The sequence below is a fragment of the Amblyomma americanum genome, chromosome 6 (assembly GCF_052857255.1).
Source record: "Amblyomma americanum isolate KBUSLIRL-KWMA chromosome 6, ASM5285725v1, whole genome shotgun sequence".
NCBI lineage: Eukaryota > Metazoa > Arthropoda > Arachnida > Ixodida > Ixodidae > Amblyomma > Amblyomma americanum.
The window spans coordinates 104,223,877-104,251,822 of record NC_135502.1 but is presented as its reverse complement, the minus strand read 5'-3'; the positions used below and the strand labels follow the sequence as shown (position 1 = coordinate 104,251,822).

Here is a 27,946-nt window from a genome sequence, read left to right as displayed (position 1 = left end):
GTGATTCTTCTAATGGACTCGAGTTAAGATCTCCATAAGTTCGTAACCTCACCCGAACACTCTGCCGCCCCCTCCTACGTTCGCTTTCACTGCGTTACCTGAAGGGAGGACCATCCGTCATCTCTCCTCCTTCATGTTACAGGCCCTGTCCATGCCAATTTCTTGATGTCACCTAGAATATCACTAACTCGCCTTTGTTTCCTGACCCACTATTCTCTCTTCCCGCTTCTTAAGGTTACACACACCGCTACAGCGCGTTTTTAATGAAGTTTCAGCGATTTTCTTTAGCCCTCGGATTTCTCTCGTACAGGTGACGGCTGGAAAGGCATAACTAGTGTATATTTTTGTGTTAAGAAATATCAGTAAGCTGCAATACATGGCCCGAGAGCATCTGCCGAAAAAACTCCTTTATTATTCTGCCAGTTATTTCGCTCCTACGGTGCTATGAGTGGGCACATATACTTGCCTGAGACAAATGCCTTCCTATTCCCCTGTCTCTTGTAGACTGTTCTCTTCCCAGGACGATGAAAGTTACTCTAGTTATTTCCAGATTAATTTTTGGAGTCGCCGTCCTACTTTGCCTGTCTGGGCCCTCAGTTATGCTCTGTAATTCGTTCCCTGAACAGGGAAATGTCTGCGGGAAATAAAAGGTTACTTTAGCTTCTCTCTATTAACGGTAATCGCCAGCTATACCCAACGCTAGGAGTACCTCTTGCAAATAGGCGGTGAAGAGCAGTGGAGAGATTTGGTCACCATGCCTGACACACATCCCAGTAGAGAGTTTATTACGGCTCCTGTGCAGGACCACGATTGTTGTTCAGTCTGTTCAATTATTTTATGGTTCTTCTGCACATGCCACTTCCACAATCTTTTCCGGCAACGTCCGTATGACTACTGATCTTTATACTCAATCAAATGAGTTTTTTATCTGCGAATACTACCAACGTAAGATTACAAACAAATGACAAGGTCGACCTTACAAAAGAAGAAAATTCGCCGCTTCGAGTGGCGGTAAGATTAGAGTATTGCAAAGCTTTTAGGCTCAACCTTATTGGTTACCTAAAGAAAACTTCACGAATATCACCTCTGCTGTTTCCTTGGGTACCCGAGATACTTTAGTGGTGTGGGATAAATTTGTTTTTTCTTATTATTTTTTATGCCTCAGTCTACATTAAACCGCGCGTTGCGCGAAAGACTAAGTAATTTTCAAACATAGGCTTTTAAGAGCGTTACCTCTTATTAATCACGTTGCTCAATTTCTTGGGGTCTGCTACCACCTCCCTTCGGCGTCAAATTTCCTCTAAGTCCGAGGAATTTAAGATGGTAGCCCTCATAGTAAATCGATATCGCCACCCAATTGGTGATTGATTGGTGACGTAATTAGTATATCGAATATGTGATTGATTGGTGAGGTCACTGAATTTGTGATGTCATAATTACGTAGTCATGTGACTATTTTAACCGCTTATAATTCAGCAATGAGGTCATCATAAAGCGAACTAAATATTTGGAATGCTCTAGATGTGTAGAGCACGTTAGACACCAATATTAACTAATGAAGTTAATATTTAGTTATAGTTGGGCTTAAACTTAATTGCCTATAATTAAATAACCGATGATGTCATGACCTGGGTAATGAAATATTCGTAACGGGCTCGATGAGTAGAACATGTTAGACTCGAATATCGCCTAATTAGGTTAATACATAGTTATGGTTAGGATTAACATGGCGGCTTGAAGGTCAGCACTCGACAGCTCATAAGGCGGTAGGCGCCCACTCGTCGTGAGGTATGAAAAAGTAGGCTAATCACGTGATAATACATCGCATGGACGATAGATTGCGCTATAAACAGCTAACACTCGTTACTTCAACGTCTTCTAGACGGTGGCGGCATAATTTTTAGCGTAAAGTATGGCTTTCGCGGCATAGATTACCAGGGTCGGCGGAAACCGGAAATTTAGTGAATTCTCTTAAGTAGTAAGCTGGCCAAAAATTTATGATATATACCTTTTTAACTATTAGAGTTAGGCGCCTAGTTGCAATTTGACATTTGCAGCCGGTCACTAGTAATAGCCATATCAGTTTTTAGAATTTCGAAAATGCCATTATCCTCGGTGCGGCTCCAGAAAATTTGGCTACATCGTGCCAAAATACATGAGAATTCGAAAGCATGCAGTCAAAGAAACCCCTCCAGTGCACCTAACTAGTAAAAAAGCCAAATTTCGTGGAGGCACAGCGCCAAGAGTAATCACGTTTTCTAAATTCTAAACACTGATACGGCTATTGCTAGCGACCGGCTACATATCTTTAATTGCAACTAGATGCTTAACTCACCGGTTTTCTGATGTCCGCCAACACTGGTTATACTATGGTGAAAAAGCCATACTTGTACACGAGAAAGCCTATTTTGAAAAATTACTTAGTCTTCCATGTAACAACGGCTAGAAGTTCCCTTAGGTACATTAGTAAGTACTTATTTTAGTCGACGTCTTTTGTAAAGTGGAGATGTTATGAAATACTCCTTCTTCCGAAGGTCTTCCGATGTTTACAAGGAGTGCCTCAAAGGCTGTCCAGGGTGTGACCATTTTCGCATATGAAACATAAAACACTGAATAATTTCTCAAAAAGAAAATCCCGCGCTCAAGTTTTGAACCATGTCTACCTTATTCATATCCTTCTTCAATCTTAAGCACCCCGTTCAAGTTGAACAAGATTAAAACTCGGTACTAACAATAGCCATTGCATTCCTGAGCTCAAAACAAACCGATGAAGTAGAGCTCAGTGACCGATGCAATTTCGATGTTATTTGGTTTTGTTGATTGGTACTAGTATTTGCGCCATGAGCTGTCTAACATTCTGGTGGGTTTATATGCCATTCCCGTGACTCGTTTAAATTCATAACGTTATTAAAATAACTTCCGAGAAAGAAACAATCATTTAACTTTTATTTTTGCACACATTGAAATCAACCATGACTTAGTGCAAATAAATAGATCATATTGTTCGCATCCAGGCAGAGCTGATTCTACCTTGTTCCAGAATGTTCTAGTAAATTTGAACGCTTCATCTCGAAAGTTCGTTATCAGCTTTAAATTGAGCACCACCAAGAGCGGCGGGCATTTCTGTTCGGCGTCCGCCGAGCACGCTTGTTGCTAAGCCGTCGAGTGATTCAGTCCATTGTGGGCGCAAGTGAGCCCAATAAACAGTTTTCTTTTAAAAGAACTTTTGGCTGACATCCTTCCTGCTTCGACTGCCGTCACCACTAAGCGACAATATCACCATCAGCCTAGCTACGCCCACTGCGCACGACAAAGGCCTCTCATCATTACCATCATTATTATCAGCCTCACTACGCCTACTGCGGGACAAATGCCTCTCCCATATCTCTCCAATTACCCTGTCCTGGAACAGATGTGGCCACTCTACTCCGCAAACGCAATCTCGACCACTTGTTTATCTTTCTTCCGCCTGCTGCTACACTTTACCGCTCTTGGAATGCACTCTGTTACCATTAACGACTATGGTTATCTTGTCATCGCATTACATGAACCTTCCTTTTTCTTCTGGATTCTTTGGATGTCATTAACTCCAGTTTTCTATCCGGTTCACTCTGCTTTCTTCCACTCTGTTAATGTGAAAGCTATCATTTCGCTTTCCATAGCTCGCTGCGTTGTCCTGAATTTAAGCTCAACCCTTTTCGTTAGCCTCCACGTTTCTGCCACGTAGGGAGTACCGGCAAAACACAGCTGTTATATACGGTCCTCTTGAGAAATACTGGTAAACTGTTGTTCGTCACTTGAAAGCGAGTGCCAAATAGACTCCACCGCATTCCTATTCTCACAGTTATTTCACTTTCGTGGTCTGGATCTGCGGTCGCTATCTCTCCATGTGCATTTGCTCACCACTTCCAAAGCTTTCCTGGCTATCGTAAACCACTGTGTCGTTTCGAGACTGTTGAACACTATAGTTTTCTGCGCACGAATTATTATACCTACCGTTCTCTGTTGCCTGTCTAGGAGCTCGTTAATGTTTATCAGTTTGGCACACGAGCTCCTTAGCAAGGCGATGTCATCAGCTAACCGTAGGTTGTTAAGGTTGAACGTTTATTCCCAGTTAATAAAGTTCTCGGAGTCCTTCCTTCAAACACGAGGTTAATAGTATACCAGAGAGATCTTGTCACCTTACCTGACACCCTTCCTGATCGGTATTTTATCATTTTTTATGTTCAGAACTAGGCTCACTGCGCAAACGCTATAGATATTTTCCAAAACCATCACGCACGCCTCTTCTACACCATGGTCGCACAGTGGCTGCATGAGAGCTGACGTTTCGACCTAGTCAGATCCTTTATCGTGATCTATGAATGGATGTACTGCTTCATAAATTATTACTGAAATGAGAGTAACGAGGGGACCGGGAAGAGAACCCAGTATTACTCATAATGCCATATAAAGCTCATCTGATTGTTTTCTTTTTGCGGTTATTCAGCGGCATTGTGACGATAATGTTCCCCAGTCAGGACAATGACTCATGCATTCGTTATACGAAATAGAAATGCAGCAACCCAAAATGTGGAACAAAGTAGTAGGCTTTTTTTTTTAAATTGAGAACTGTTTAAGCAACGTTTCACTCTCATCAACGCAACGCATTTGCTCAATTATGTGTGGTTCCGGCAATCTGGGAGCGGATAGAAATAGTGGAGGAGGTGCTGGTTGCGTCACGTCCGAAAGAAGCCACCGACAGCTGGTAAAAATCGTGAGTGTTACAGTACAGGAGACAAAAAACCACACTGATGCACGCTGACTTCGAGCGCAGGTAGTGCTGAATTGTAATTTCGTTCTTTACCCGTGGCAGACCCTCAGTTTTTTAGGTCTCAAAGTGAGTCAGTGAAAACTAAACCGCGGCCATTGTTTGCCGAAATAAACGCCGCTGCTGAGTTGGTGGAGCAAATCACGCGACATGCTGAGACCACGGGTTCGTATGCACCTACACCTGCTGTCTTTGTCCTTCTGACGTCACTTCACCACAAGAGTGTCCCGAGCACCGCTGCTCACCGAATCTTTCATTTCTTATCCGCTCCCCTTTCCTCCTCACGCTCGTTGTAATTACCACGACATCGACAACGACGACACCGGGTAGCCGGGCTTTACAGCGGTCACTGTGAAGGGCGGCTGCTTTCTAATGCATGGAGCTTTTCTAAATCAATCCAAAAATATTTGGCTGGTTAAAGGGACCGTGAGGAGTGACTGGCGTTGACCTTTATGTATAGACGACGGCACATAATGACGAAGATACCCCTATCATCGAAAATGGAGCTTTTGCAAGCTAGAAAAGACCAAGAAACGAAATAACAAGTGCCGTCATCATCTGCATATTTCCCAAACTGAAATGCATGTGCCAGCAACGATTTTCTCTTCGCGAATCTCAGAGGCAAAGCTGTTCCGCCATTGACTTCTAAACGGCGACAAACCGTCCTTCTTGGTGTAGCTGTCATAAACAGAATTCGAGGGACGGGACAATTTCAAAATACAATATTCTCAGTCGTAAATGCGTCTCCCTGTACAAATGCGCCCATAAAAGTGTGCGTACAACACTGGTTAAGAAGTTAGCGTATTATTGCGTAGTCATGATTGCTGGACGGTTACGACGTCAAAAAATATCTATAAAGTATAATTCCTTGTCTGCTGATTTCTAGCACACTCTATTCCGTAACCAAGCATCGTGTTTCGTTTCCATCTGAGTGTACCATTATTTTATGTTCTAAAATAAGAAAGTCCTGCATGCATACTTGATATACTCACTGCCTAGGACAATATTAGTATAAAAAGGCAAAACCAATAACTACACTGAATCTTGTCGAAGAGGCAGAAAAAAAGAACCAAGTGACGGTGGAAATCATTTTAGAAATGAGCCAGCAGGAGAGACGCATTTTACGTGATTTCGTCTCGTTTCCTTTCGTTTCGCCATGGCCTCGACCGTGTCAAAAGCAGCAGTAGGCGGGGAAGCAAACGATCAATAAGAGGCAAGGCCGGACTAGGTGCGACGTCGCCGCATCTAATCCGGCTGCAGGGACCTCGCAATGTACTACCACCCTAGGCGAAACGAGCGCCGAAAAATCTTGTCACGTATATCAAAAGCGTAGTCGCGCGCTGTCTTTAGTTGTTTTCGGCGCCGATCCGCCAGTGCAGCATGGGCGTGGTGCTCTTTCATGCAGGGAAATGACTTCATGGGCGCATTTCTGCCAAGGCTAGTGTGACCTCATCACGCATTGTTTACGTCACCAGTGGCAGCGGCCAATTGCAGAGGACGAAAACAAAGCGAGACGTTTAAAAATACGGGCCTCAGGTTGTACACATTCCCTTGTTGCTTGCGCACCCTGTCGATCTCAAATTTCGCAACAGTGGCGTTAACGACGACAGTTTTAACTGCCAAGTGCAAGGTGTGCCCGGCAGTTTGCGGAACATGTCGGCTTGTGCCTCTGAAGTGATTCCTGTTGTCGAGGTTCTGAGTAAGTCGAAGGCATGGCTAAGATTTCGAAGCCTATATTCCACCACTGCGCATCCTTGACCTGGAGCGCCCACAGACCCCAGTTGATAGCTGTAAAACCGGAGACTATTAGGTTGATATTGTGCTCGGGCCGGGTGAATGACCGCAGCGGTTTTTAATTATTCAGCCATCCCTTGCCGCCACCAACGTTTCGCTGAGACTGAATCAATGACATGGGGTCGAACCACGGGGCACTCATATGAAGGTTGCTTAGGTTCCTTAGAGGTACATCTGTTCTGAGATTCAGCACTTTCCCCTCTGGGTTCGTGACAGCAAATCTATCATCTACGCTTGCTTATTTATATCCAGACATGCGGGCCAGCCCTTTAAAAGCATGCAGTTGCCTCTGTTTATCCTTTTTTCAGGTGGGCAGCCAAGCTGAGCCACCTTCCCCATTTGGAACACATTCACCTGACTGCCGGAATGCGTCCAGCACCATCAGTACCCTTTTAAAACTAACCGGATGAACGAGGCTGGTAACTACACTGGCGCAGCTTCCCTCAAATAACCTTGATCGTGGCAGGAACTTGAGCTTCACGAACAGAACAACGTGGTAGCTTACCTGTAGGCTCCCCGGACGTGAGAACAGTGCAGCCGGATTTAAGGAGCAGGTCGACCCTTGACGAGGCGGCGAAGCGATGGACGTATCTCACCCGACAGTTGTTTTTGGCCCGGGCACTGTTCGCCGCAGATTTGGCGGGTCGTTCAGAAAAACCCGCGAGCTTATTCAGCGCCACAGCCCACGCGCACCGCTCACGGCAATTCATCTTCTTCTTCCTGGCCGATAACAGAAAATAAGCGGATTCGGACCGCCTTCTTTGAAATGGGCGCCTTGCGTCCTCGCTGGTCGGTTACCGCACTTCGCGCTTGGTTAGTGAGGGAGAAATTATCAGCGAGCGCAACATAGCTTGTGAAGCCGTGTTTTACGGGCACGCAAGTGTTAACCTGGGCATACAATATCGAGGGCAGATACTGATGACGATGGATTTTTCTCACCCGGGGCGCGAAGCTGGGATACCCGAATTATTTAGCTTATTTTGGCCTTGCAGCAGCAATACTAAATGTTTCACTGTATAAAAACTGCGTGCGCAACGGCTAGTTTCTTTGAAAATCCTCCGAACCCTATGCATCTGAAGACTGCTATCGTTGCAGAGCTCAGCCAGGTGAATCTATGGTTTTTTGATATGGAAGTGCGCGTAAGCGACTGATGGTATTTAAGCGTGGAGCGGTCAAGTCCCAAAGCGTCAATGTGGCTTTGCTCTGAAGGCATGTCTAGAGTGCCAAAAGCACTCTTACTGAGCACTAAATCGCCGCCAACATGAAGCGCATAATGAAATGCCATAAGATCCTTTTCAGATACGGCATTCGCCTCTGACTATGATATGGTAGGCTTGTTCGTCAGCTTATCTCCTTTGTAACCTACGTTGACTTTCAGGAGAGATAACTTGTTATTGCCTTGGCTTATAACGTTACATTTGTTCTTCTGTCATTAGTAGCTGGAAAACTACGTCATGCTAGTAGTGCGGAAACATCCCTATTGTGACACCGACTTGCATAAACGGGCTTCCTGCCCTTGCTGCAGTGGTGGATAGGCGCCAGCTTCGACGAATGGAGGAGCACAGAAAATGATTCGCATTGCTTACGACATTCATTGCCGCTACTTTTATATTGAGAAAGAAGTCGCAGTAGTTTTATGACAAACTGGATGCGTATGGCCACGACCGGACTGGATGAGGAGGCGACGTCTGCACCAGCCGTGCCTGCGATTGGTCGTTCGCTTCCACAATTCCTGCCGCTTTTGTTGCGACTGACGCGTCAACGAGATGAAATGCAAACAAAATGAAACACTGAAAAGTACTACTGTGAATTCTGCGTGGAGCTACGAGGCCCTTGTAACGTGGTTTGCACTTCCAAATTTTCGTTACATTGAACAAACGACCCACTTCACCGGTTGCATAACGACCTTCAACGTTGCTCACACGAGGTCACTGCCGGATGCTTGAAAACGCATTATAGTGCCTCAAGCAAGTATTTACGATATCACTATCATTCCATTTTCACGGCTAGTGAACTGCTGATTCGTTCGACTACTAGAGCGATAAATCTCGGCCATAATGCCACGCGACAACCGAGCGAAATCTCCAACGCTTGCGTGTAAATACGCTAGAAAAAACCGACATTGTTTACTACATTCAAATCAGTGCGAAAGCACGGATTTGTGCTACGTTGAATATGGCGACGACGAGTGGACAGTGCCGCGGGTTGGAGCGCTCGCGCAAGGCCAGTCGTCTAGGCGTTGGCGGCCAGAGAAACGACGCCATTGACCACAGGAGACCGTTCCGAATCTCCTGGAAGCTCTGCTCTGCTGGGAACGATCGGCTAAATTTCGGGTGTCTGGCTGTGAAATTTTCTCTCTGCGTCTTTGCGCGGTAAGGCGGTAAGCCCGGGCTATGTCCACCCAGTCTCCCGGCCAGGGGAGCTCCCTCTGGTCGGCTTCTCTGTCCACTGATCTCCTGCCGTTGGAAGCTTTTTTGCGCAGTGGTGTCGGCAGTAACCTTGTCGCGCTGGTGCCTAAGGATGGTGGTGCAATCAAGATGAACAACCCTGGTGCTGTTCGGGCTGCTCTCCAGTCGGCGACTTCTCATTATGAGTCAATCTCAGATGTACGCCAGTTTGGACGCGGCGGGATTCTGTGCAGATCGCCAGACTTCGCCTGTGTAAGAGATTTACTAAACTCCTCATCCTTTGCCTCCCTTCGGGTAAGTTCCTTCATCCCTTCACATCTGGCGTGCACGAAATGTATTGTACGAGGCGTAGACTCTTCCCTGTCTCCGGCAGAGACTCGAGCTTCTGTCGGCTGCAGTTGTTGTTGCTGTGCACCGCTGTAGCCGTGATGTAAACAACTTGCGGATGCCCACTGAATCAGTGATTGCTACCTTTGCCGGCACTTCCTACCCCTCTGAAATCAAGGCATGGCCTCTAATTTTTCGGGTAGACCCGTTATCATCTCGGCCTCTGCAGTTTAACAACTGCTGGCGCTATGGACATAGCGCCGGCGGTTGCAAATCCAACTTGAGGTGTTGCAACTGTGGGGACGGTCATTCAAAGAGCAACTGCAGTGAGAAGAATGAGAAGTGTTGCCTTTGCGGTGGTGCTCACTCTGCAAACTCCTCAAATTGTCCTTCTCGAGCTCAGGAAATCAAAATTCTGGAGATAATTGACAGGAAACGCTGTTCGCGCCGTGACGCTATTACAGAGGTCAAAGAACGTGCCCACGGTTATGCCGGTGTGACCGCTCGGCAAGGTGTCATGTTAGACTCAACACTGTCCCAGGCAATTGCGGCTGCCGTGGAGGCTTCGATGTCTAAAATGGTAGAAAAGATTGTCGCAAGAGTGTCGGAGTGCCTTACAAACGTTCTAGCGACTCAGCTTACACATGCCGTGCAGGCCAGTTTGGCACCTCTTTCGACAGCAATTCCCTCTCCTCTTATCTGGTCTCCAATTCCAGTAGCATCACAACCCCAGGAACAAACCTCTGCCCCTTCCGCTATACCTACCTCGGGTACTTCGAGGGATGTTGGTATAATTTATGATTCCGGGATGGTGGAGCCTGATGCGCGGCTTCTTAAGCGCAGCGGGTCCCCCATGTTTCATTCGTTGTCTTCTCTCGGCACCCAGCCCAAATCAAAGAAGCAGCAGCTTGGCACTAAACCCAAGGATACCATTTTGGAGCAGGCAGTTGCTGCTGCTAGACTTTCGCAACCATAGCGTCGTTGCGAGTTCTGCAGTGGAACTGTCGCTGTATTCTTTCCGCTTCCACAGATTTACACTGCATTTCTATCCAGCTTAATCCGGATGTCATAATTCTTCAAGAAACGTGGCTTTCAACCGACAAACATTTTGATATAAAAAATAACCGTTCATTTCGCCTAGACCGCCAGTCAAGAGGCGGGGGTTTACAAACTTTAGTCTCTTCAAAATTTTGCCACAGGGCTATGGTATCTTTTCAACAAATGTCTCCTGACTGTGAGATTTTGGCACTAGACTTTGCACTTTCTGGGTGCTATCCATTTTCAATAGCAAATTGTTATTTCCCCAATGAAGTCCAGGATGTTAGACCTCTGGACTTGTTACTCGCTAACTGTAAAAACCCAGTTCTCGTGGCTGGGGACTTCAATTCTCACCATGTGTCTTGGGGTTTTAGGACTAATACACACGGCAAGCTCCTTTGGGACTGGGTTTCTGATCACAACCTGATGTGCTCAAATTCAGGATCGGCCACTTATCTTCGCTCACACAATCTGTTTTAGATCTCACGTTCATTAGTCCTGGAATTGGCGTAACGAATTGGTCGACTGTTGATAGCGGCACCTCAAGTGACTATATACCCATTCATTTTGATATCATATGTCGTGTTACTCCGGCGTCTTCTCAGGTGCGGTCACATGTAAATTATGACAGATTTCAGACGGCGTTGCGCTCTGCCCTTGCTTCAGTGTCTAACATCGCCGAGGTCCACCAGTCAGCAAGCATATGTCTGGCTATAGAGGAAAGCCGTAAAAAGTCGGAGCTGCTGGTGAGGCCAACAAAAGGGAATTTTAACTGGTGGAATGCGGACTGTACGAGAGATTACAGGCGGAGGAAGGCAGCATGAAAAAAGCTTCTTCATAACCAATGCCCGAATAACTGGAGTGATTATAAATTTATTGCAGCCACCTTTAAACGCACAGTTTCTCGCGCGAAGGAAAAATATGACTTAGAACATTTCGATTATCTTTCAAAGGCGGGCAACCGACGTGCACTATTCGGTTTTCTACCGTCTAGGAAACAGCTCATGTCCTCTCATAATTTTCAGTCATTAGTTATGTCACCTGAAGAACCTATCCAGGCGGTTGAATTAATTGCCACAGGCCTGCAAAAGCGGTTCTCGTCTTTAATACCTTTGCGCCCATTGTTGTTTGCACCAGTCGTGCCAAATGATAATTCCTCACATGTAAATCTATCAGAACTTTCACAAGTTGTCCAGAGATTGCCAGCTGCTGCTCCTGGTCCTGATGGTGTTACAACAAAGATGCTCAAGATTCTATTTGAAGAGTCTCCCAACTCCTTATTGCACCTAATAAACTACTCTCTCAAAGACGCTTGGATACCTTCTGAGTGGAAGCTGTCCAAGGTGATCCCTTTACTTAAAAATCAGGGCGGAGGCTATGAATTGGATAATATTAGGCCAATTTATTTAACATCAAACGTGGTAAAGTCGATAGAAAGGGTGTTACTAATTCGGGTGTCAGCCATTGTGGACCGCAAAACTATACTCAGCCCGTGCCAACTCGGTTTCCGGCCATGGTGTTCGATATGGAATGTACATGCTGATCTTGAGAACAGAATTCTCCTTGCTCGTCGTCAACGCCTGGTCGCGGCTTTGGTTACGTTAGACGTCGCCAAAGCTTACGATAGTGTAGAACACTCCATCCTGATACATAGGCTACAGTCTCTTCAATTTCCAGATTATATAGTTGCATGGATATCTGCATTTCTTTATAACAGGGAATTCTTTTGCGTCCATAATGGTGTTTATTCAGAGAGGTACAGACAAACGCGAGGTGTACCGCAAGGAGCTGTTCTTTCTCCTGTGCTCTTTAATATTCTCTTGAGCTCAATTCCTCTCCACCGCCATGTACGCACTTACGTCTATGCGGACGACATTGCGTTTTTTGCTGCTGCGCCGGATATACATTCTCTGTATGGTCTGTTGCAGTCATATTTGAATACAGTTGAGCACTGGTTGAGCGCATTACACCTGAAGTTAAATGTTGGCAAGTGCGCCACTCTTGTTTTTCCTCTATTCACTCCTGTGGTGGTCTCTCTCACTTGCCAGTTAAAAATAATACCGCAGGTTCAATCCCTAAAATACCTAGGGGTCATTTATGACAACAAACTCACCTGGCGACCTCACATTGACCATGTCGCGGCGAAAGGGGCTCGTGCCGTGGGCATGTTATGGAGATTTTGCCATCACTGGTACGGCATGCGCGGAGATGCGCTATTAATGATCTACACTGTGTATGTCAGGCCAATTTTAGAATTTGGATCAGTGTTGTTTCAGGCTCGGCTACATATAAACTTCGTCCTCTCGTCCTTTTAGAGAGAGAAGCACATCGCATGTGCCTCGGCCTTCCAAAATTTGTGGCTATCAATGTGCTGTACCTTGAAGCCCGCATTCCGTCTCTCTTATCACGACTTCAATTTTTAACTGTGCAAACTTACCTCAGGATCTATGAATCCCATTTCCACCGTTCCCAAAGCATTTTCTGTTCTCAGCCGACCTCCTTTTTTGGTGTCCCCTGGTCTCGTTTCAATTCCCCTCAGGTAGTGTTTGTGCAAAGATTACTTCAGCCTTTAGATGCAAACATTTATGATATCCTTCCTGCGCTTCGCAATGGACCCGCTATTCACATTGTTTTCGACGACATATTTCCAAAAAATGCAAAACTTTTGCCACCGAGTATTCTAAATGGTCTTCTAGAAGATCATCTGAGGACCCTACCTACAGATATAGCAATAGCCACTGACGCATCGCAATGCAATGAAAAAGCAGGTGTGGGAATATTTTGCTTGCATTTAGACTGGTCTTTTTCACTGCGCCTTCCAGATTTCACCCCTATTTTTCAAGGAGAGTTTCTAGCAGTTGTACTTGCTCTACGCAAGCTAGACCCCTCTATTACAGCAGTTGCAGTAATTACTGATTCTTTATCTTTGTGTTTGTCCCTCGCTGCACATGTTGACGGTCCCATTTTAACAACTTTCTTATCCCTACTTCCTGCGCATTTGAGCCTTGTTCATTTAGTGTGGGTTCCCGGTCGCAGCAGTGTGACAGTAAATGAGATTGCTGACAATCTCGCAAAGGCTTCCCTCAGCGGCCCCGTGTTGCCAATCATCCCGACTACAGCCTATATTACAGCATCTAGATTTCGGCGACGTGCGTTTTTAAGCACGCAAGACAGATCACTTTTAACATCGGCGGATTATGAGCACCTTAAATATTATTGGAACAGGAAAAATTGTTGCTCTCGGCAGCTTGAAGTATCACTGACGAGGCTGCGCTGCCGCATCCCCCCTCTAAATTTCTATTTACACAAGTCGGGTTTGGCGCTCTCTCCCCTTTGTGCATTTTGCCGTGAGCCTGAATCTATAGAACATTTTTGGCTGTATTGTCGCCGATTCAACTCTCTGAGAAAAAGTTTGCTGGAGGGGCCCTTGCAGCATCTGGGCCTTAGTTTGAGCAGCCCGCTCTTGCTATCATTTGGCGCCACCACATCTGGGTTCAGCCACAGATCTGTTTGTACCGCTGTTCTAAATTTCCTGATAGAACCTCACCGACTGCCTTGCTAAGTGTTTCAAACTATTCTTTTCTATCAAATATTACATTTTGACCAACTCATTATTATTTAATCCCTCTCTTTATTATTATTATAATAATTTGAAATCAAAACTCTCATCCCTTTTCTGTTCATGACGAAGAATTCACCGGTGTTGCGCTCCCACGTGCTTTTCCTTTTTGTTAACTGCGTTCAGGTGAATAGCCACCCGATTCTTGGCCGATCCCCCAGTGTGGCTATGTGCCATCTTTTGATAGGCTAACAACAACAACAACAACGACAAGTGAACACACAACGGAAGATTTTGCTCGGGTTTGGTATCCACCTCAAAGGCTGAACACAAACTCCGCCATGAAACATGGAGTGACATTACTGAGCAGGCATTTTCTATTTAATTGGACCTTGAGTTTGATTTTCTTGAGTTGGACCGCATGGTTTTTGAGCCGTGGCACAGCCCCTCACTGCCACTTAGAAGGCCCGGCAGAGCGAACTTTAATGATGCGAGTATTCATGCCTTGTTTTTGATTTCTGAGTATTCTGTTTCACGAACACTTCACAATGCGCTGAAGAGCTCCTTCACGTTCGGAATAGAACACACTGCGCGTGAGTGAAAATTTGGGGCTGTATACTGCGGCTGATCAGCTGCTGCCACACCATGACGGGGCTCGGCCCTCCATCACATGAAGTTGGGCGCCGAGGTATGCACTATTAAAGGCTTTATTTGACATTAGACGCTAAATTCTCCCCAATATGGCTCTATGGGGTCAGCAGTCCTTCATTTTTAGGGAGCGCATGCTTCTGTTCGGGAATGTGGAGGTAGGTGAAGCGGACAACCATCCTTCTGGCCCGTGGGTATGAGTGTGCTTCAAAGCACATTAGCGCTGAAGCTACTGGTCGCTGTGGCGGAGTCGGGGCCCGAAGTATACAAAGCATCTTTCACGCCAAAGGGTACCCCTACTACGTCACCTCCTGCAAAGATGCGGCTGCGCCGCACTGGCAATGATTGAGTGTGTCCGGAACCTTCGTTGGGCTCCGCGTTTGTATCCCGTGGTCCGAGGAATAGTGTGAGAGCATTAGCAAAAGGAATGTAGAGCTGAAGCTACTTTAAACGAAAAGAACAAGACGAATTCTGGGGGTATATCCCTCTTTGAGATGCCCCAGCATGTGCAGTGGCGTATCACTATAGTCCTTGGCGCTTGGCTTGTAGCTGGCGCCGGAGCCACGGCACGTATTTGGTGACGTCCGTGTAGATGCCTGGCACGCCGGGAGTGGCACAGCCCACGCCGTACGAGATGATGCCTACGGAGTACCAGCGGTCATCATGCAGAATCATCAGTGAGCCACCAGAGTCGCCCTGCATTGAACCGCAGCATCAGTACACCGAACGAGAACCACGGTGCAGAGTAATTTGAGCGCTGGGATACGGAAGTCAACTACTGATGTAGAGGAAACACGGTGGGAATTACCACCAAAGTGTGTTTAAAGCGAAATGACCTCGTCGGATTACTACCCCGGCACGCAGCCCATTACTATATTGTTTATGAAATCAAGAGTTTGACGAAAACTTGTCTGGTCAGGGTGAATCATAAAACGTGACATTGAAGACGCCGGCCATAACAAACAAAAGAACACACAAAAGACGTTCCGGCTCCCGTACGGGAGCCCTGTTCACAATAAAGAGCGAGAAGCGGGTGCGCGGGCTTATGTATGCTTGCAAAGGGGGCGCAGGAAGCGTGCGTAAGCGGTTGTCAGATTTCCGTAGTTTAGGTTCAAGGTGTGACCGGTCGTTTGTATAATGAAAGATTCTAGGTGAAGGCGAGGGAATTTCTTTTCTGCTGCAAGAACTTCTCCCTTGCCCAATTCCATAATGTGCTGTTTCGATATGCAGTATTCGGCGATAGCAGTGGAATTAACTTTCCTGGTTTTAACGTCGTTTTTGTGATATTTAGGTGCCTTTCGATGTTACTAGTTTCGCAATGTAGACGCAGTCGCAGTTGGAGCAGGGAATGCTGTAAAACACGCTGGGATATTTTTCTGTTGGTAGAACGTCCTTTACGTTGACCAAAGCATGTCTACTAGATTCAACCTGAATCTTCTCGGAAAGGCGCGCTCTACGTCTTTCCCTTGGTCTCCCAAAATCAGTTTCAAACGCCCTGCTTTACCTGGAAGCCCGTATCCCTGATCTAAACTCCGCTTTCAAATACTCACGGTGCGAACTTTCCCCAGGTCGTTGGAGCCAGTGGCTGATGTCAGTACTCCTATTTTTGAGTCTCAGTTGGCCTTATTCTTTTCTTAGCATTGGCCGCGTTATCAAATGCCACAAATTACGTTAAGGCAGAATTTTTTACACCGACTGTTCTTGATCTCAGTTCTTTGCAGTGGGTTGATGACACGCCGGCAGCAGTGGAATTTCATTTTGACCACATTTTCCCATCTCATGCGAAACACATGCGCGCAAACATTTTAAACGGTCTTCTTTCTGATCACATAGAGGAATACCTCCATCATACGGTGCTTTCTACTGATGCCTCCGTCAGCTGCCAAAAAGCTGCAGTTGGCATCTTTCACAGGATTTGGCATGGAGCTATTTTGTTCGCATCAAAGATTACATTCCTTTTTTATTTGCGGTATTTTTGGCTCTTGGAATGGTCCTGCACAAAATTTCTTGTCATGTGTCACACGTTATCATCCTCACTGATTGTCAGTTCTCCTTTGAAACTTCACAAAAAGATTTTTTGTGTCATTTCTTGCGATTTTTTGTCCCATGCACTTTGAAGGAAGTCCGTTTTGTCTGGGTCCCTGGCCATGCAGGTATTCTTTCAAATGAGGTGGCCGATTATTTAGCAAGATAGGCTCATGACGGGTCAGTGACACATCTTCCCGAATTGCAGTCTGCTGGCGATTTCCATGTTTCACTAGCTCCAACACGTATCAGCCAGGTTACGCGATCCCGTACTAAATACCACTGATTATAAGTACTTAACATATAGTTGGAACGTCCGTTCGTGTGGAGGCAGGCTGTGTGAGGCATCAATCACGCGGTTGCGTTGCAGGTTTCCCAGTTTGAATTTATATCTTAGCAGATGTGAGAGGACGTCGACAAACCTATATGACTCATGCGGGGAAGTTGAATCTGTAGACTATTTTCTCCTCTACTGCCCAAAGTTCGCACTTCAGAGAAAGATTTACCTGGAATTACCTCTCTCCAGGTTATGGCTCCCGCTATCTCTGCCAGAGTTATTATTGTTCGGTGCGAGTGCCAAAGGATTTGCATTGGGTTCAATTTGCAGGGTTCACCATGATTACATAATTGTAGCTTCTAGGTTGATTTGCTAACTCTTTTAAAATTCTTCGAGCTCTTCTTCTTTCTCCAACATGCTGTCTGTTATTTTGCTTTAAATATTCTGTCTTTTTTTTATTGATACATTTTTCAAAATTCATGCTTGGCGCCAATATTTTGTTGTAATCTGCTATGGAAATTTCCTTCTTTATGCCACTACACCTTGGCCAATCCCCCCATGTGGGTTCGTGCCATGTTTTAAGAGGAAGAAGAAGAACATGAGGATGAAGACATACAGGAAAAGGGCCACGGGCGAAAAGCTACAAGGATAGCTTGAGAGATGCTCGAGGCCCGATGAAGGCAGAACAGCAGACAAGACACACACACACACACACACACACACACACACACACACACACACACACACACACACACACACACACACACACACACACACACACACACACACACACACACACACACACACACACACACACACACACACACACACACACACACACACACACACACACACACACACACACACACACACACACACACACACACACACACACACACACACACACACACACACACACACACACACACGTGTATATATATATATATATATATATATATATATATATATATATATATATATATATATATATATATGGTGAGAGAGAGAATGAAATTATGTAAGGCGTACTCTTCCCTCGCAGTTCCTCATCCTCCGACATCTAGGAATTCCGAAGCTTGTCCTGATTTCTCACCGATTATGTTCTCGCCGCTCCGTACACCGGCGCCCACGGATAAGCCCTCCAACCCATACCACACTTTCATTTAAATTTTTATTCAGTTTTTCTGCTTTTAAATCTCCCCGGGAGGCTATATGCCTTCTTTACCACGTGTAGGAAAGAGGAAAGAGCTAACACCCAATAAGAACCTTCCTGATCGTGCCCGCGTGCTGTGCGATGTCATCGCACGTTGAACAATCCAAGGCGGTCTTATTAATGTAGTCATAACAAAATGCGCATACAAGTTGATTTTACGTATATTTTATCTGTACAATGTTTTAATGATATCGACCAGCAACACAACACATCTCTAAAACGTGGTGTTATCCGCCATGTTTTCGGGATTCTGGATGTGCTTTGTGGGCACTGGTACCCTTCGGTTCGCTTCCCCACGATGCGTCCCTAGTTAGTTACATTAACTAACAAGGGAGCGCGCCGTCATCGCAGCTGCACGAGCGCCAAGGACGGGGATGATTGCTGTGCGCGCGCGGGGAGAGACGGTTCGGCTCTCTCTTGGACTCGGAAAGTCGGCGTGTAAGGAGTGTTCGGCGCGGCGTTCTGATCTTCGACAGTGGGGCGAGGAAATGAGGGGGTAAGGAAAGAACGTTCTCCCGTCCGGCTGTGGAGTATCTCCTCTGCCCTAGCGCAGCCGACATTCGCTCGTAATCCTGCCGGTGAGTCGGACGACCTCAATTCCTTAGCGTATTTTGTTGCTAGCTGGCGGAATTGTTGTAGCAATAAATGCCTTCTTTGTGCCAGCCAGAGTGTCGTTCTTTTGTTCCCCTCAGAGCAAGGCCCGCCGTGGTCGTCACGCGCTCAGTAACGTACACTGAGCTGCGGGCGGTTTTGGGCTCCGGGCGGTTTTGAATCGTGTCAGTCGCGAACAAGCGGGGAAAACTTATTCCCCCCCCCCCCCCCCCCCCCCCCTCTTTATTCAACCCTAGATCTGGGGCTCAACGTGGGGCCCGCTCTTGGTACATTGGTAGATTGCCTGTTCGGTACGAGGAACGCTATTTGTCCGTACTTGACAAGTGCTAGGCCTAGTGTGAATTTTGATCGCTAGGACCACCGGCATGCTTTCTTGATTTAGAGGTGAATTCCGCTGCAGCATGTTCGACCTTTTCGACATGCTCAGCATATTTTTCTTCTCTGGAGTTTCTTCACCACAATATAACTACTTGGTCCGCATCAAGGGAGCGCGAGGTCTAGTGCCCGCTGAGTTGCCGAGCCCGAAGCAAGTGAGTATGGAAGCCGTGTGGGTGGTTCGAGTTTTCTTGCACAAATTTTTTTCTCTGCTGTCCCTACTTCGACTATGGGAGTCACGGCTCCGGGTAGTCTGGGGCCTCGGGTGCCGCTACGAGCTCGCTGGTATTGCAGCGCGGCATCGTGCGCTCCGACACCATCCATATAGTGGGCGCCGACCGCTAGAAGCTGATTCGTGCGATGAGCGGAGTATAGGACCACTCCACAGAGATCATGTCTCCTCGCGGCTGCACTAACATAACCCTTTTAGGGTCTTCGCTTGGTTTGCAGTCGTTGTCAGAATGGTAGTCAGGCTTAATGCTTACCGGAGCTGCCTGAACCATGTGGGAAGAGACAGGACCACCGGACCGTGGTGTTGGGACGGGCACGCTTTGCTGCCAACTCGTTTTTGTAACCTCGCATCAAACTGAGCAGTCTCGTAACTCAATAAAGGGCATTTTCGCTCGAACTTTGCGTTTGCACAGCCGCCCGACGCATTTTGCTAGCGAGTTAAGCATTGCGCCACGAGACCCTTGCGGACGCCGATTCCCCTCCCGTGACCTACGTTAAAGGCATGCGGAGCTAATTTCGGCAATCTTGCAGATCCAGTGCAGGCAGCCAGGCTTGCTCTCCTGTGCACACCGTCTCGCTGCCGCCGGTGTCAAAGAAACTGCCTGTATCCTGTTAAGCGCATCCATCCGGGACAGCTGTGGTGAGGCCAGTCAGCAGTCAGCTCCGGCTGCTGTTACCATGGAGACTACTGCAGAATCCTGGCATGCAGTTTACAACCGGCCTTATCTTCGTGGGCCTGCAGACACGTAGTTCATGGACAATGCGAGTAGCCATAGCGGAGACCTTCACGCTGCCTTCGGAACAGCGCGGAAGTCTTGCGTCGAGGCTATCGGCGGGACCTCCGCTACAAGACCTGCCTCAAGTGCATGACGACAAGGAGCCTCATCCATAGAATGTAGTTTCAGGCGCGTGGGTCTATTTAAGGTTGAGGGTATGTGGGGACTGGTCCCCTTCAGTTTGGTCCCCGCGACACGTGCCTAGTTAGTTACCTTAGCTAACAAGGGAGGGCGCCGGCTTCGCAGCTACAGGAAGCGCCACGGACGGTGATATTGCTGGGCGCACGCGCGATGGAGAGGACTCTCTTCGGCTCGGGAATTCGGCGCGTACGGACTGTTCGGCGCGAGGCTCTGCTCTTCGCCAGCGGGGCAAAGAAATGGGGAGGGGGGGAGGAGAGAAAGTAAGTTTTCCTGCATTTCGTTCCGTTCGGCCGTGGAGTATGTCCACTGCCGTAGCGTGGGCGCACATTCGCTCGTAACCTTGCTGGTGAGTCGGATGACCACGATTCCTTATCGTATTTTTGTTGCTAGCTGGCGTTATCGTTGTTGCAGCAATAAATGCCTTGTTTGTGTCAGCCAGAGTGCCGTTCCTTTATTCCGAATAGAGCAAGTCCGGCCGTGGCCGGCTTGCGCTCGATAGCATACGCGATCACGGGGTGGGGTCCGTTCGGTTTTGAGCTGTGCCAGTCGAGATTAAGCAGGGAAACTTGTTTATCCCCCTATTCAGCTCCACAGCTTGGAGATTGTCTTTACAGGCTACGCTGTTACAATAAAACACATTTATTGTGGTCGCGGCTGAAAATAAATTTATGTGCTCTGCAGGTATAAACGAGCATAATTCTGAAGATTACGTTTACTGATTGCCTTTTCGGAAAACGTAGCTTTTAGGCAGCCGCCATTTTAGTATTTACGAGGCCACCCTGCTTTGCCTTTAGCGCCGTATGACATGAAATACTCTCCAGGGGCTCTAGCAGACTCTGTTCGTGCTTGACGGGGGTATAAGACTGCACCTAAGTAACCTCTGATTTGCTGACGACATAGCCCATCTAGGCAACTCACGGGACAAATAGTAACACATGATTGAGCCACATCACCACCGCTCCTCTACTGCAAGGTCAAATTGCGGCGCCTGTGACCTTGACTTGAATAAAACAGTAAACCTTTCGCTTTAAAAAAACTTGAAGGGACACTTCAACTCCGCCTGAGGGATATTACGCAATAGAGTTAATGGGTCTCTTCAGCGACCTACGACCCTCTTTGCGTATCACTTCGCAGACATCCACGCTGTTCTTCCTTTCACCATCAAATACAATTTACCTACCCTTAAGACCTACCATCCTGCGCCCTCAGTCGCCTAGCTTCAGCCTACATGTCCATGTATGCGGAATTGGTCATTCGCTACGTTCATAGATCGCAAGGTGTCTTCATATCATTCCTGGCGCAGTGATGCAGCGGTTAAGCGATGCGCCACTGCTCCGGCACGTGGCTCTTTCAAACACAGCCACCGGTGGGTCTTGTGAGACCCAGGTTGCTCTTCCCGAGAAACCTCTCGCAACCATTCATTAAGTCTGGCAGCCTGCCAAAGTGCGCAGGTTATGACGACATCACAAGGTCACGTGCGCAACCTAGGTGGCAGGTGGGCCAAATGCTTTTCTCGACATGCCAACGCCGCCGACTCTGTGGCTGCCGCTGAACGGGGCTCGTAACGCTACAGCGTTCATATGTGGTTATGCATGGATGAGTTATTGTCAGTACCTGACAGGCGTCGTAACCATGCCGGTAGGCACAAAACGTAGTCGATGGATTGTAGTAGTACCCTTGCATCTTGGTGACACAGAAGTTCCTTGACATGATCGTTTGCGTCACGAACAGCAGGTATGGGTTCTGGTGCGGCCTTCGACCTGGAAAAACATATCGAAACATTATTCTCATTAAACGCATTGCCCCATGTCCTATTTCAGCGAGTTGATAGCAGCGCCTTTGTAGTCTGTGTCTGACGCTATTGCTGCATGCACAATGAATCACGAACGCATGACATAAGCGACAGCGTTGCCATAGTTTTCTGAAACAAATTACGAAGAGTGACAAGGAGAGGTGGGAATCACATACATAGTTATGACTTTCGCTCCCTGCCGGTTGTCACTGTAATCCCTGTCCTTGTAACATGGGCAGGATTGAGTGTAGTCTAGAGAACGGAAGGAATATAAAAACGGTAAAGAGGAAATAAACATCGAGGAAAATTAAATATACGAGCGTAGAAACAAGGAAGGCAATTCCAGTAGAAATATACATAAGGTAAACAGACAGAATGGGTTGTTGGGTAGGCCAAATAATAATGACACCAACGAGAGAATGTACGGATAGCCTGTACAAAAACAGAGTGTACAGAAAGCCTCACTAGCAATGCAAAAGGAAACAAACAGTGGATGAAGCTCGTGTATTTGCCGATCTTTCGAAAAATGGTGAGGACACACCGCTAGAAAAACTTGCCACTGTGTTTACGCAATGGCTTGCGACCTCATACACACAGCTAATATCACCTTAATCCCTAACACAGGGAACGTCCAGGACTTAAAGAAGTAATGAAGGATTAGAGTATTCTCAGTTGCTTGCAACTGCCGAGAGAATTAGATCAGCCTTAAACTTCCATCAACCAAAGCTCGAGATACTCGACAGTAGACCAAGGGCGGATGTTTCGAGAAATGAGTAGGGGGGGTGGGGGCATGCGGAAGGCGTGGTCGCGCTCCCTCCTTCAGGTGAGAAATGTTTGAGAGGAAAGCCACGCAGACCACAAATCTCTCCCGGAGAAAAAAGTTAAATTCGGGGTGCGAACTGGAGAGCCCGCCCTGCAAACCGCCCCCCCCCCCTCCCCACCCCGAGGGACCCAAAATTCGCCCGTGCAATGAACACTTTCCTGGTATCAATAAAAAAGTAGAGATATGCACAGAATATGACCACCCTCTATATATAGCGTTCCCGGATTACGAGAAAACACTCCACTGAGTTGAAACCTCAACAGCCATGCAGGCAATCAGATGCTAGCGTGTAGAAAAGGCGTATTTAACTGTACACGAGAATAGCTGTAGCTGTTGGGCAGCGAATATTGTCTTTTACAGAGTAAATTCTTGATGGTTCGTTCTTTCCTTTTCTTAGGAGGTGCACAGGGCCGCTCCAAACGTGGTGTATTCAGCGGTGTTCAAGGAGAAGACGATTGACAATACCAGATGATGAAGAGGAGGAAATATATTCACATGAATTTACAAGCGAAAACTGAGTTACAGAAGCAGACAGCACAGACAGTCGAACTAACTGTTAACTTAAAGGAAAATTCTCACAGAGAGAAAACAATCTACAAGACCCTACTTATCGACCCGAGTTTGAAGCCTAGGTATTTGTAGAACCAAGCACGGAGCCTATAGTTAAACTAGAAAAGACTGATGTTTAATGCATTCCTTGCATTTTTGTAGGTTTTCCAGTTAGGGCGGTCATGTTTCGAGGCCCGCCCATAAGTTCGATAACCAATGAAGGCAGCCACAGCCCCTGAAGGTTGGGCACAACCTCATGCCCAGGGCACGGATAAAAGAAAAAAAAAGAAGAAACACATAACAAAAACATTCCGAACACCCTCTCCTGTTAACTGGTAAGGCCACTAACTTGCGGGCCTTTCGCGGAAATGTCAGATGGGGGAGGCCCGCGACGCTTCGGCGCCGTCAAGAATGCCAGCCGACGAAAGGGCCCTTCGCGGGACACGATGCAGGTTCGCATATTTCCGCAGAAGTGGCATGGGGATCCGCTGGCGTGGACCGACCGAGTCGACCCGAGCCACATGCATACATTCACGCCACGCGGACTTTCTTGGCGCGCTTGGCAATGCTAGGGGCCCTTGGCTGTAGAAGCGATGGTGCCAAACGACCCAAGCGCTTTTGTTAATGTCTGCATGGCAGTCATGAGTGGGGAGCTCGGGGGCTTTCTGAGAACTTTCAGCGTAGACCGGAGGCGCTCAGTGGCCTGAAGCTAAAGAAATAAAAAAAAATGTAGGCGTTAACGAAGCGCGGCCTCAAAACACAGGAAAAGGGGTAAAATACCAACCAGTAAGGGTGTCAAGCAAACAGACACGATCTCTCCGGTACTTTTCACCTCATGCTCACAGGAGGGTATCCCTACAAGTGGATTGGGAGGAGTCGGGGATAGATGTTAATAAAAGATACTTTTCTAATATCCGATTTTCTGATGACATTGCCTCACTGAGTAACTCAAGAGGCGAACTGCAAAACATTACCGAGGATCTAAATAGGCAAAGCAAGACAGTGGTCTCAAATTTAGTACTAATAAATCTAAAGGAACTTGCAATAGCCTGCCAAGGAACAATTTGCACTAGGCGACAAACCATTCAAATTCATTAAAGAACGCATCTATTTAGCGTTTGTGGTGGCGGAACATCTACACCTCCAGAGGGAAATGGCTAGGAAGATGGGAATGGGTACAGTGCATTTGCCAGGTACGCTATGAAAATTTATAGGAACTTACCAGCATTCCTAAAGAGGAAAATACACAAGGGCTTTCGTTAGCATTTTCAAAGGTTCCTAAAAATGGGGTGATTGAAATTGGAATAGACAATTTTCAGGATCATGCTCCAGTCTCAACTGACATCGGGTAATGAAAATCATAAATTTAGACGGAAATTACCAGACATGTACCAACTAAATTAATGAACACTGTGTGATGGGTTGTGCCAAAGGTGAGTTCGTAGAAATGAACCGGACAATGACACGTCAGGTTTTGAAATGAAGAAAAATAAGGGGGCACTTAAAATAGTATAGACACTTAGTTTTGGTGGCATGTTCTCTTCTCTACAATGATGCGGAAGACAATACTACGCATTAGTTACGATCCTACGACCCATAAATAATTTATAATGGAATTTTTTCTGTCATTGTGTTTCGGTTTCGATTTCAATCGCCGAACGCTGGCTGTAACGTCAAAAAGTGTTTTGTGTCCCGTGAGGCGAAGGCATGGTTGTCGACACTCGCAAAATCGCGCTAACAGACGAACGTCTTTGCCCAATCTGCTGTGGAGAAGGTGAAGTGTTCCTGTGTCGCCGGTGTCTGTGAAAACAGAGACGTGTTGGCACCGTGTTTATCCATTACAACAGGCCTTGGCGTCTTTGCCATTATTTAGCGGGCAGGCAACGCCGCGCTAACGTGTGGTGACTGCGGTCGTCGCGCTTTTCATCTGCCGCGTTTGTTGCCGCTAACTCCTTGGTAGCAGTCAGCAATGAACACGTCGAGTCTACGCTATGTTGTGTTCTCAGATGAGAATATGCAGCTAATTGTGTTGCGAAGTTGCAGCAAATTAAGTCAGGATGTGAGTGTGCAACGCGATCGCAGAAAGATAAATATGCTTTCGAAGAGATTCGGTCTTGTGCATAGATAGAGCGTTCACAATCGATTTTCGCTGAAGTAGTCCTATAAAATTTTTGCGTGACCGATCGTGTTGGTTGCTTTTCTCGGTGGCGTGAGTTTGCCTGGACTAACGTTAAATCCGAGATGGTAACCGTTCAGAGAATGTTGAGAAAGTGGAGGTGGTGGAAGTCAAAGCCTAGATCGCGTACATGGGTTGATACTTGACACGTGATATTCGCCAAAACTCCGCGTGCTGCATAGCCTATCTATTTCGTTTGTGTATCCATCACAGCTGTCGGACACCATGAACTCGTTTCCGAGCAAGGGCCGCGGGAGCTGACGCTTAGGCTGGCATTCCGCTCTGAAGTCCGCCAGTAAACATATGTTTACATGCTACACGAACGACATACGTCGAAATAAATACAGAGAAGCTTAGTGAAGCATAAGTCGACTGTCTTCATTATGGGCCTACGGGGGCATAGGCCGTTGTTTTTGCGTTTCTGAAACTTCACATATTAAGGTGATGAAATTCAATGATTTTTTTTTTCACGGATTTAGTTTGCCAACCCCTTTGTGCAGAAGTTAGAATTGTATGAACTTGGAATTTTTATTGACCATGAAAACACATAGGTTGCAGGTTGCGCGTCCTGATTATTTGCCACGGATGTCTTCACCCATAGTTTTTTTTATGTAATTTCTGCCAAACTGAGTGCTCCTTCGTTTACAGATAGCAATTTTCACTGTTCTGATGGTTTTTTTTTAAACAGTGCAGCTGAAAAGGCCTGTCAGCCATGCTCAACTTCTTCGATAAAGGTGCCTCGGTACCAAGCTGAGGAGCTCATGCAGAAGGCTGGAAAACATCTTGAAGCATGTATGTGAAATATAGCACACAAACAGCGGTAAAATACAGAGTCTGTCACGCGGAACGTTCTATAGAGTGGCTCAGATATCGAAATGGCCCCTTTGGTCATTGCAAGTCCTGCACATGCATTTGCAGTCTGTGCAAATAATCCTCATGCAAAATTCACATGACATATCTACACTCGTGCCCCGTTAATACGACCCCTGTTAATACAGACAACTAAAATTATGGACAATTTTTGGGGGGACTAAAATTTTTCAGCGTATTTGCGCCTCGTTAATATGTAAGCTCGCTGTCTGGACAACGGACAGCTTGAAAATGCAGGGAGCCCATTGTACCCGTGTATTTTTGTCCCGATAATACGGACAGTGATGAGAACAATATCCCGAGTGCCCCTACCAGATGTTCCGCCCCTTATAATTTGAGTGCAGAACACCAGCGAAAGGCAGGCGAATGTGCAAATGCCGTAGTACGTAGTTGCCTTTATGTGGGTGCATGGTTTCACGCTTTACAGTGATAAGGTGCCATGTCAACTCACCTTACCGTTTGCCACATAGGATGACTGTTTGCGAAAAATAATTGTCCGTATGCGTCGTTGAAAACCACATTCAGCAGTTGTCAGCCGAGTGAGTACAGAGTTTTTGGGATGCGAACAGCCGCAGTCGCAGTCGCATCAACAAGCACTATCATCCGTTTCAAGGACCACTAGACGCTTCAAACGTGCTTCAGCCTAAACCGTTTGACTTTCAAAATAATGGCGAACAGAATAATGCACCTGAGCTGCTAAGATTGCCCAGTTTCCACTTCCCAGCCCACCACTGTGCTTATAAAGAGTGTGTAATCATAAAACAATTTTTGAAAAATCTTTTTATTCATTCTTATTCATTTTATTCATTATTTTCTTTTTATTCATGATTAGTTATTACGGACGGCTCGCTTTATATACACTTTTGCTCGGGAACCAAAGCGTCCACATTAACGGCACACGACTTAATTCATTCCTTACTCAAATCCTGAGAAGAAAAAATATATCTACACCCTAGCCATTGTTACTTGAATCACGAAAGATGACAATGTATCTGTTTCATGCACAAATGGCAAGAAATAGAGCCTAGGACTTGTGACGTGCAAAACGGTTATTGGTTCACACTAGTTCCATTTAATAGGGTGCTCTACTGAAGGCATTGTCCGTTTCTCATGTAAGCGCTGTAGAGGGAGAGAGATGATTTAGAGACCATGTGCCCAATGAAGCCACAAAATGTATTGACACTTTATGAAGCATGACTTGAACGGCAGGCAGGTGACGCAGCGCGCCTTAACACCATATAAAAGGGGACACTTCGCCTTTTGCAGTTATGATTACTTTTGCTGTATTCGTGTCCATTTTCAGGCTACTGCTTTTCAGGCACTGAAAGACAATTGATGAAAGGAACATGGCACAAGTCATGTTGCAGTTCCTACAGACAGTAAGGTGTTGGGCATGCCTAGTTGACACTGACTTTCACACAGGTTATTATTATTATTATTATTATTAAGCTAGAAGTATGAGGTAGGAAGTATGAAATATGCACATTTCTCAGAAGTTCCTG

At 46.5% G+C, this 27,946-nt stretch overlaps 2 protein-coding genes across 2 annotated transcripts in view; both read right to left on the bottom strand.

The window, feature by feature from the left end:
* LOC144094892 (uncharacterized) overlaps positions 1-7,257 on the bottom strand; it is a 55,786-nt gene extending 48,529 nt beyond the window's left edge. Inside the window, exon 1 of the mRNA XM_077628761.1 lies at positions 7,110-7,257. The gene's annotated coding sequence lies outside the window, so the exon portion shown is untranslated. The remainder of the gene's footprint in view (positions 1-7,109) is intronic.
* Positions 7,258-14,596: 7,339 nt separating this feature from the next.
* Positions 14,597-27,946, bottom strand: part of LOC144094891 (serine protease 33-like) — a 59,718-nt gene continuing 46,368 nt past the window's right edge. The window contains exons 6-7 of the mRNA XM_077628759.1: positions 21,849-21,994; positions 14,597-15,280 (exon numbers count right to left, since the gene is read on the bottom strand). Coding sequence (XP_077484885.1) covers positions 15,107-15,280; positions 21,849-21,994 — 320 coding nt within the window. The 3' untranslated portion in view covers positions 14,597-15,106. The remainder of the gene's footprint in view (positions 15,281-21,848; positions 21,995-27,946) is intronic.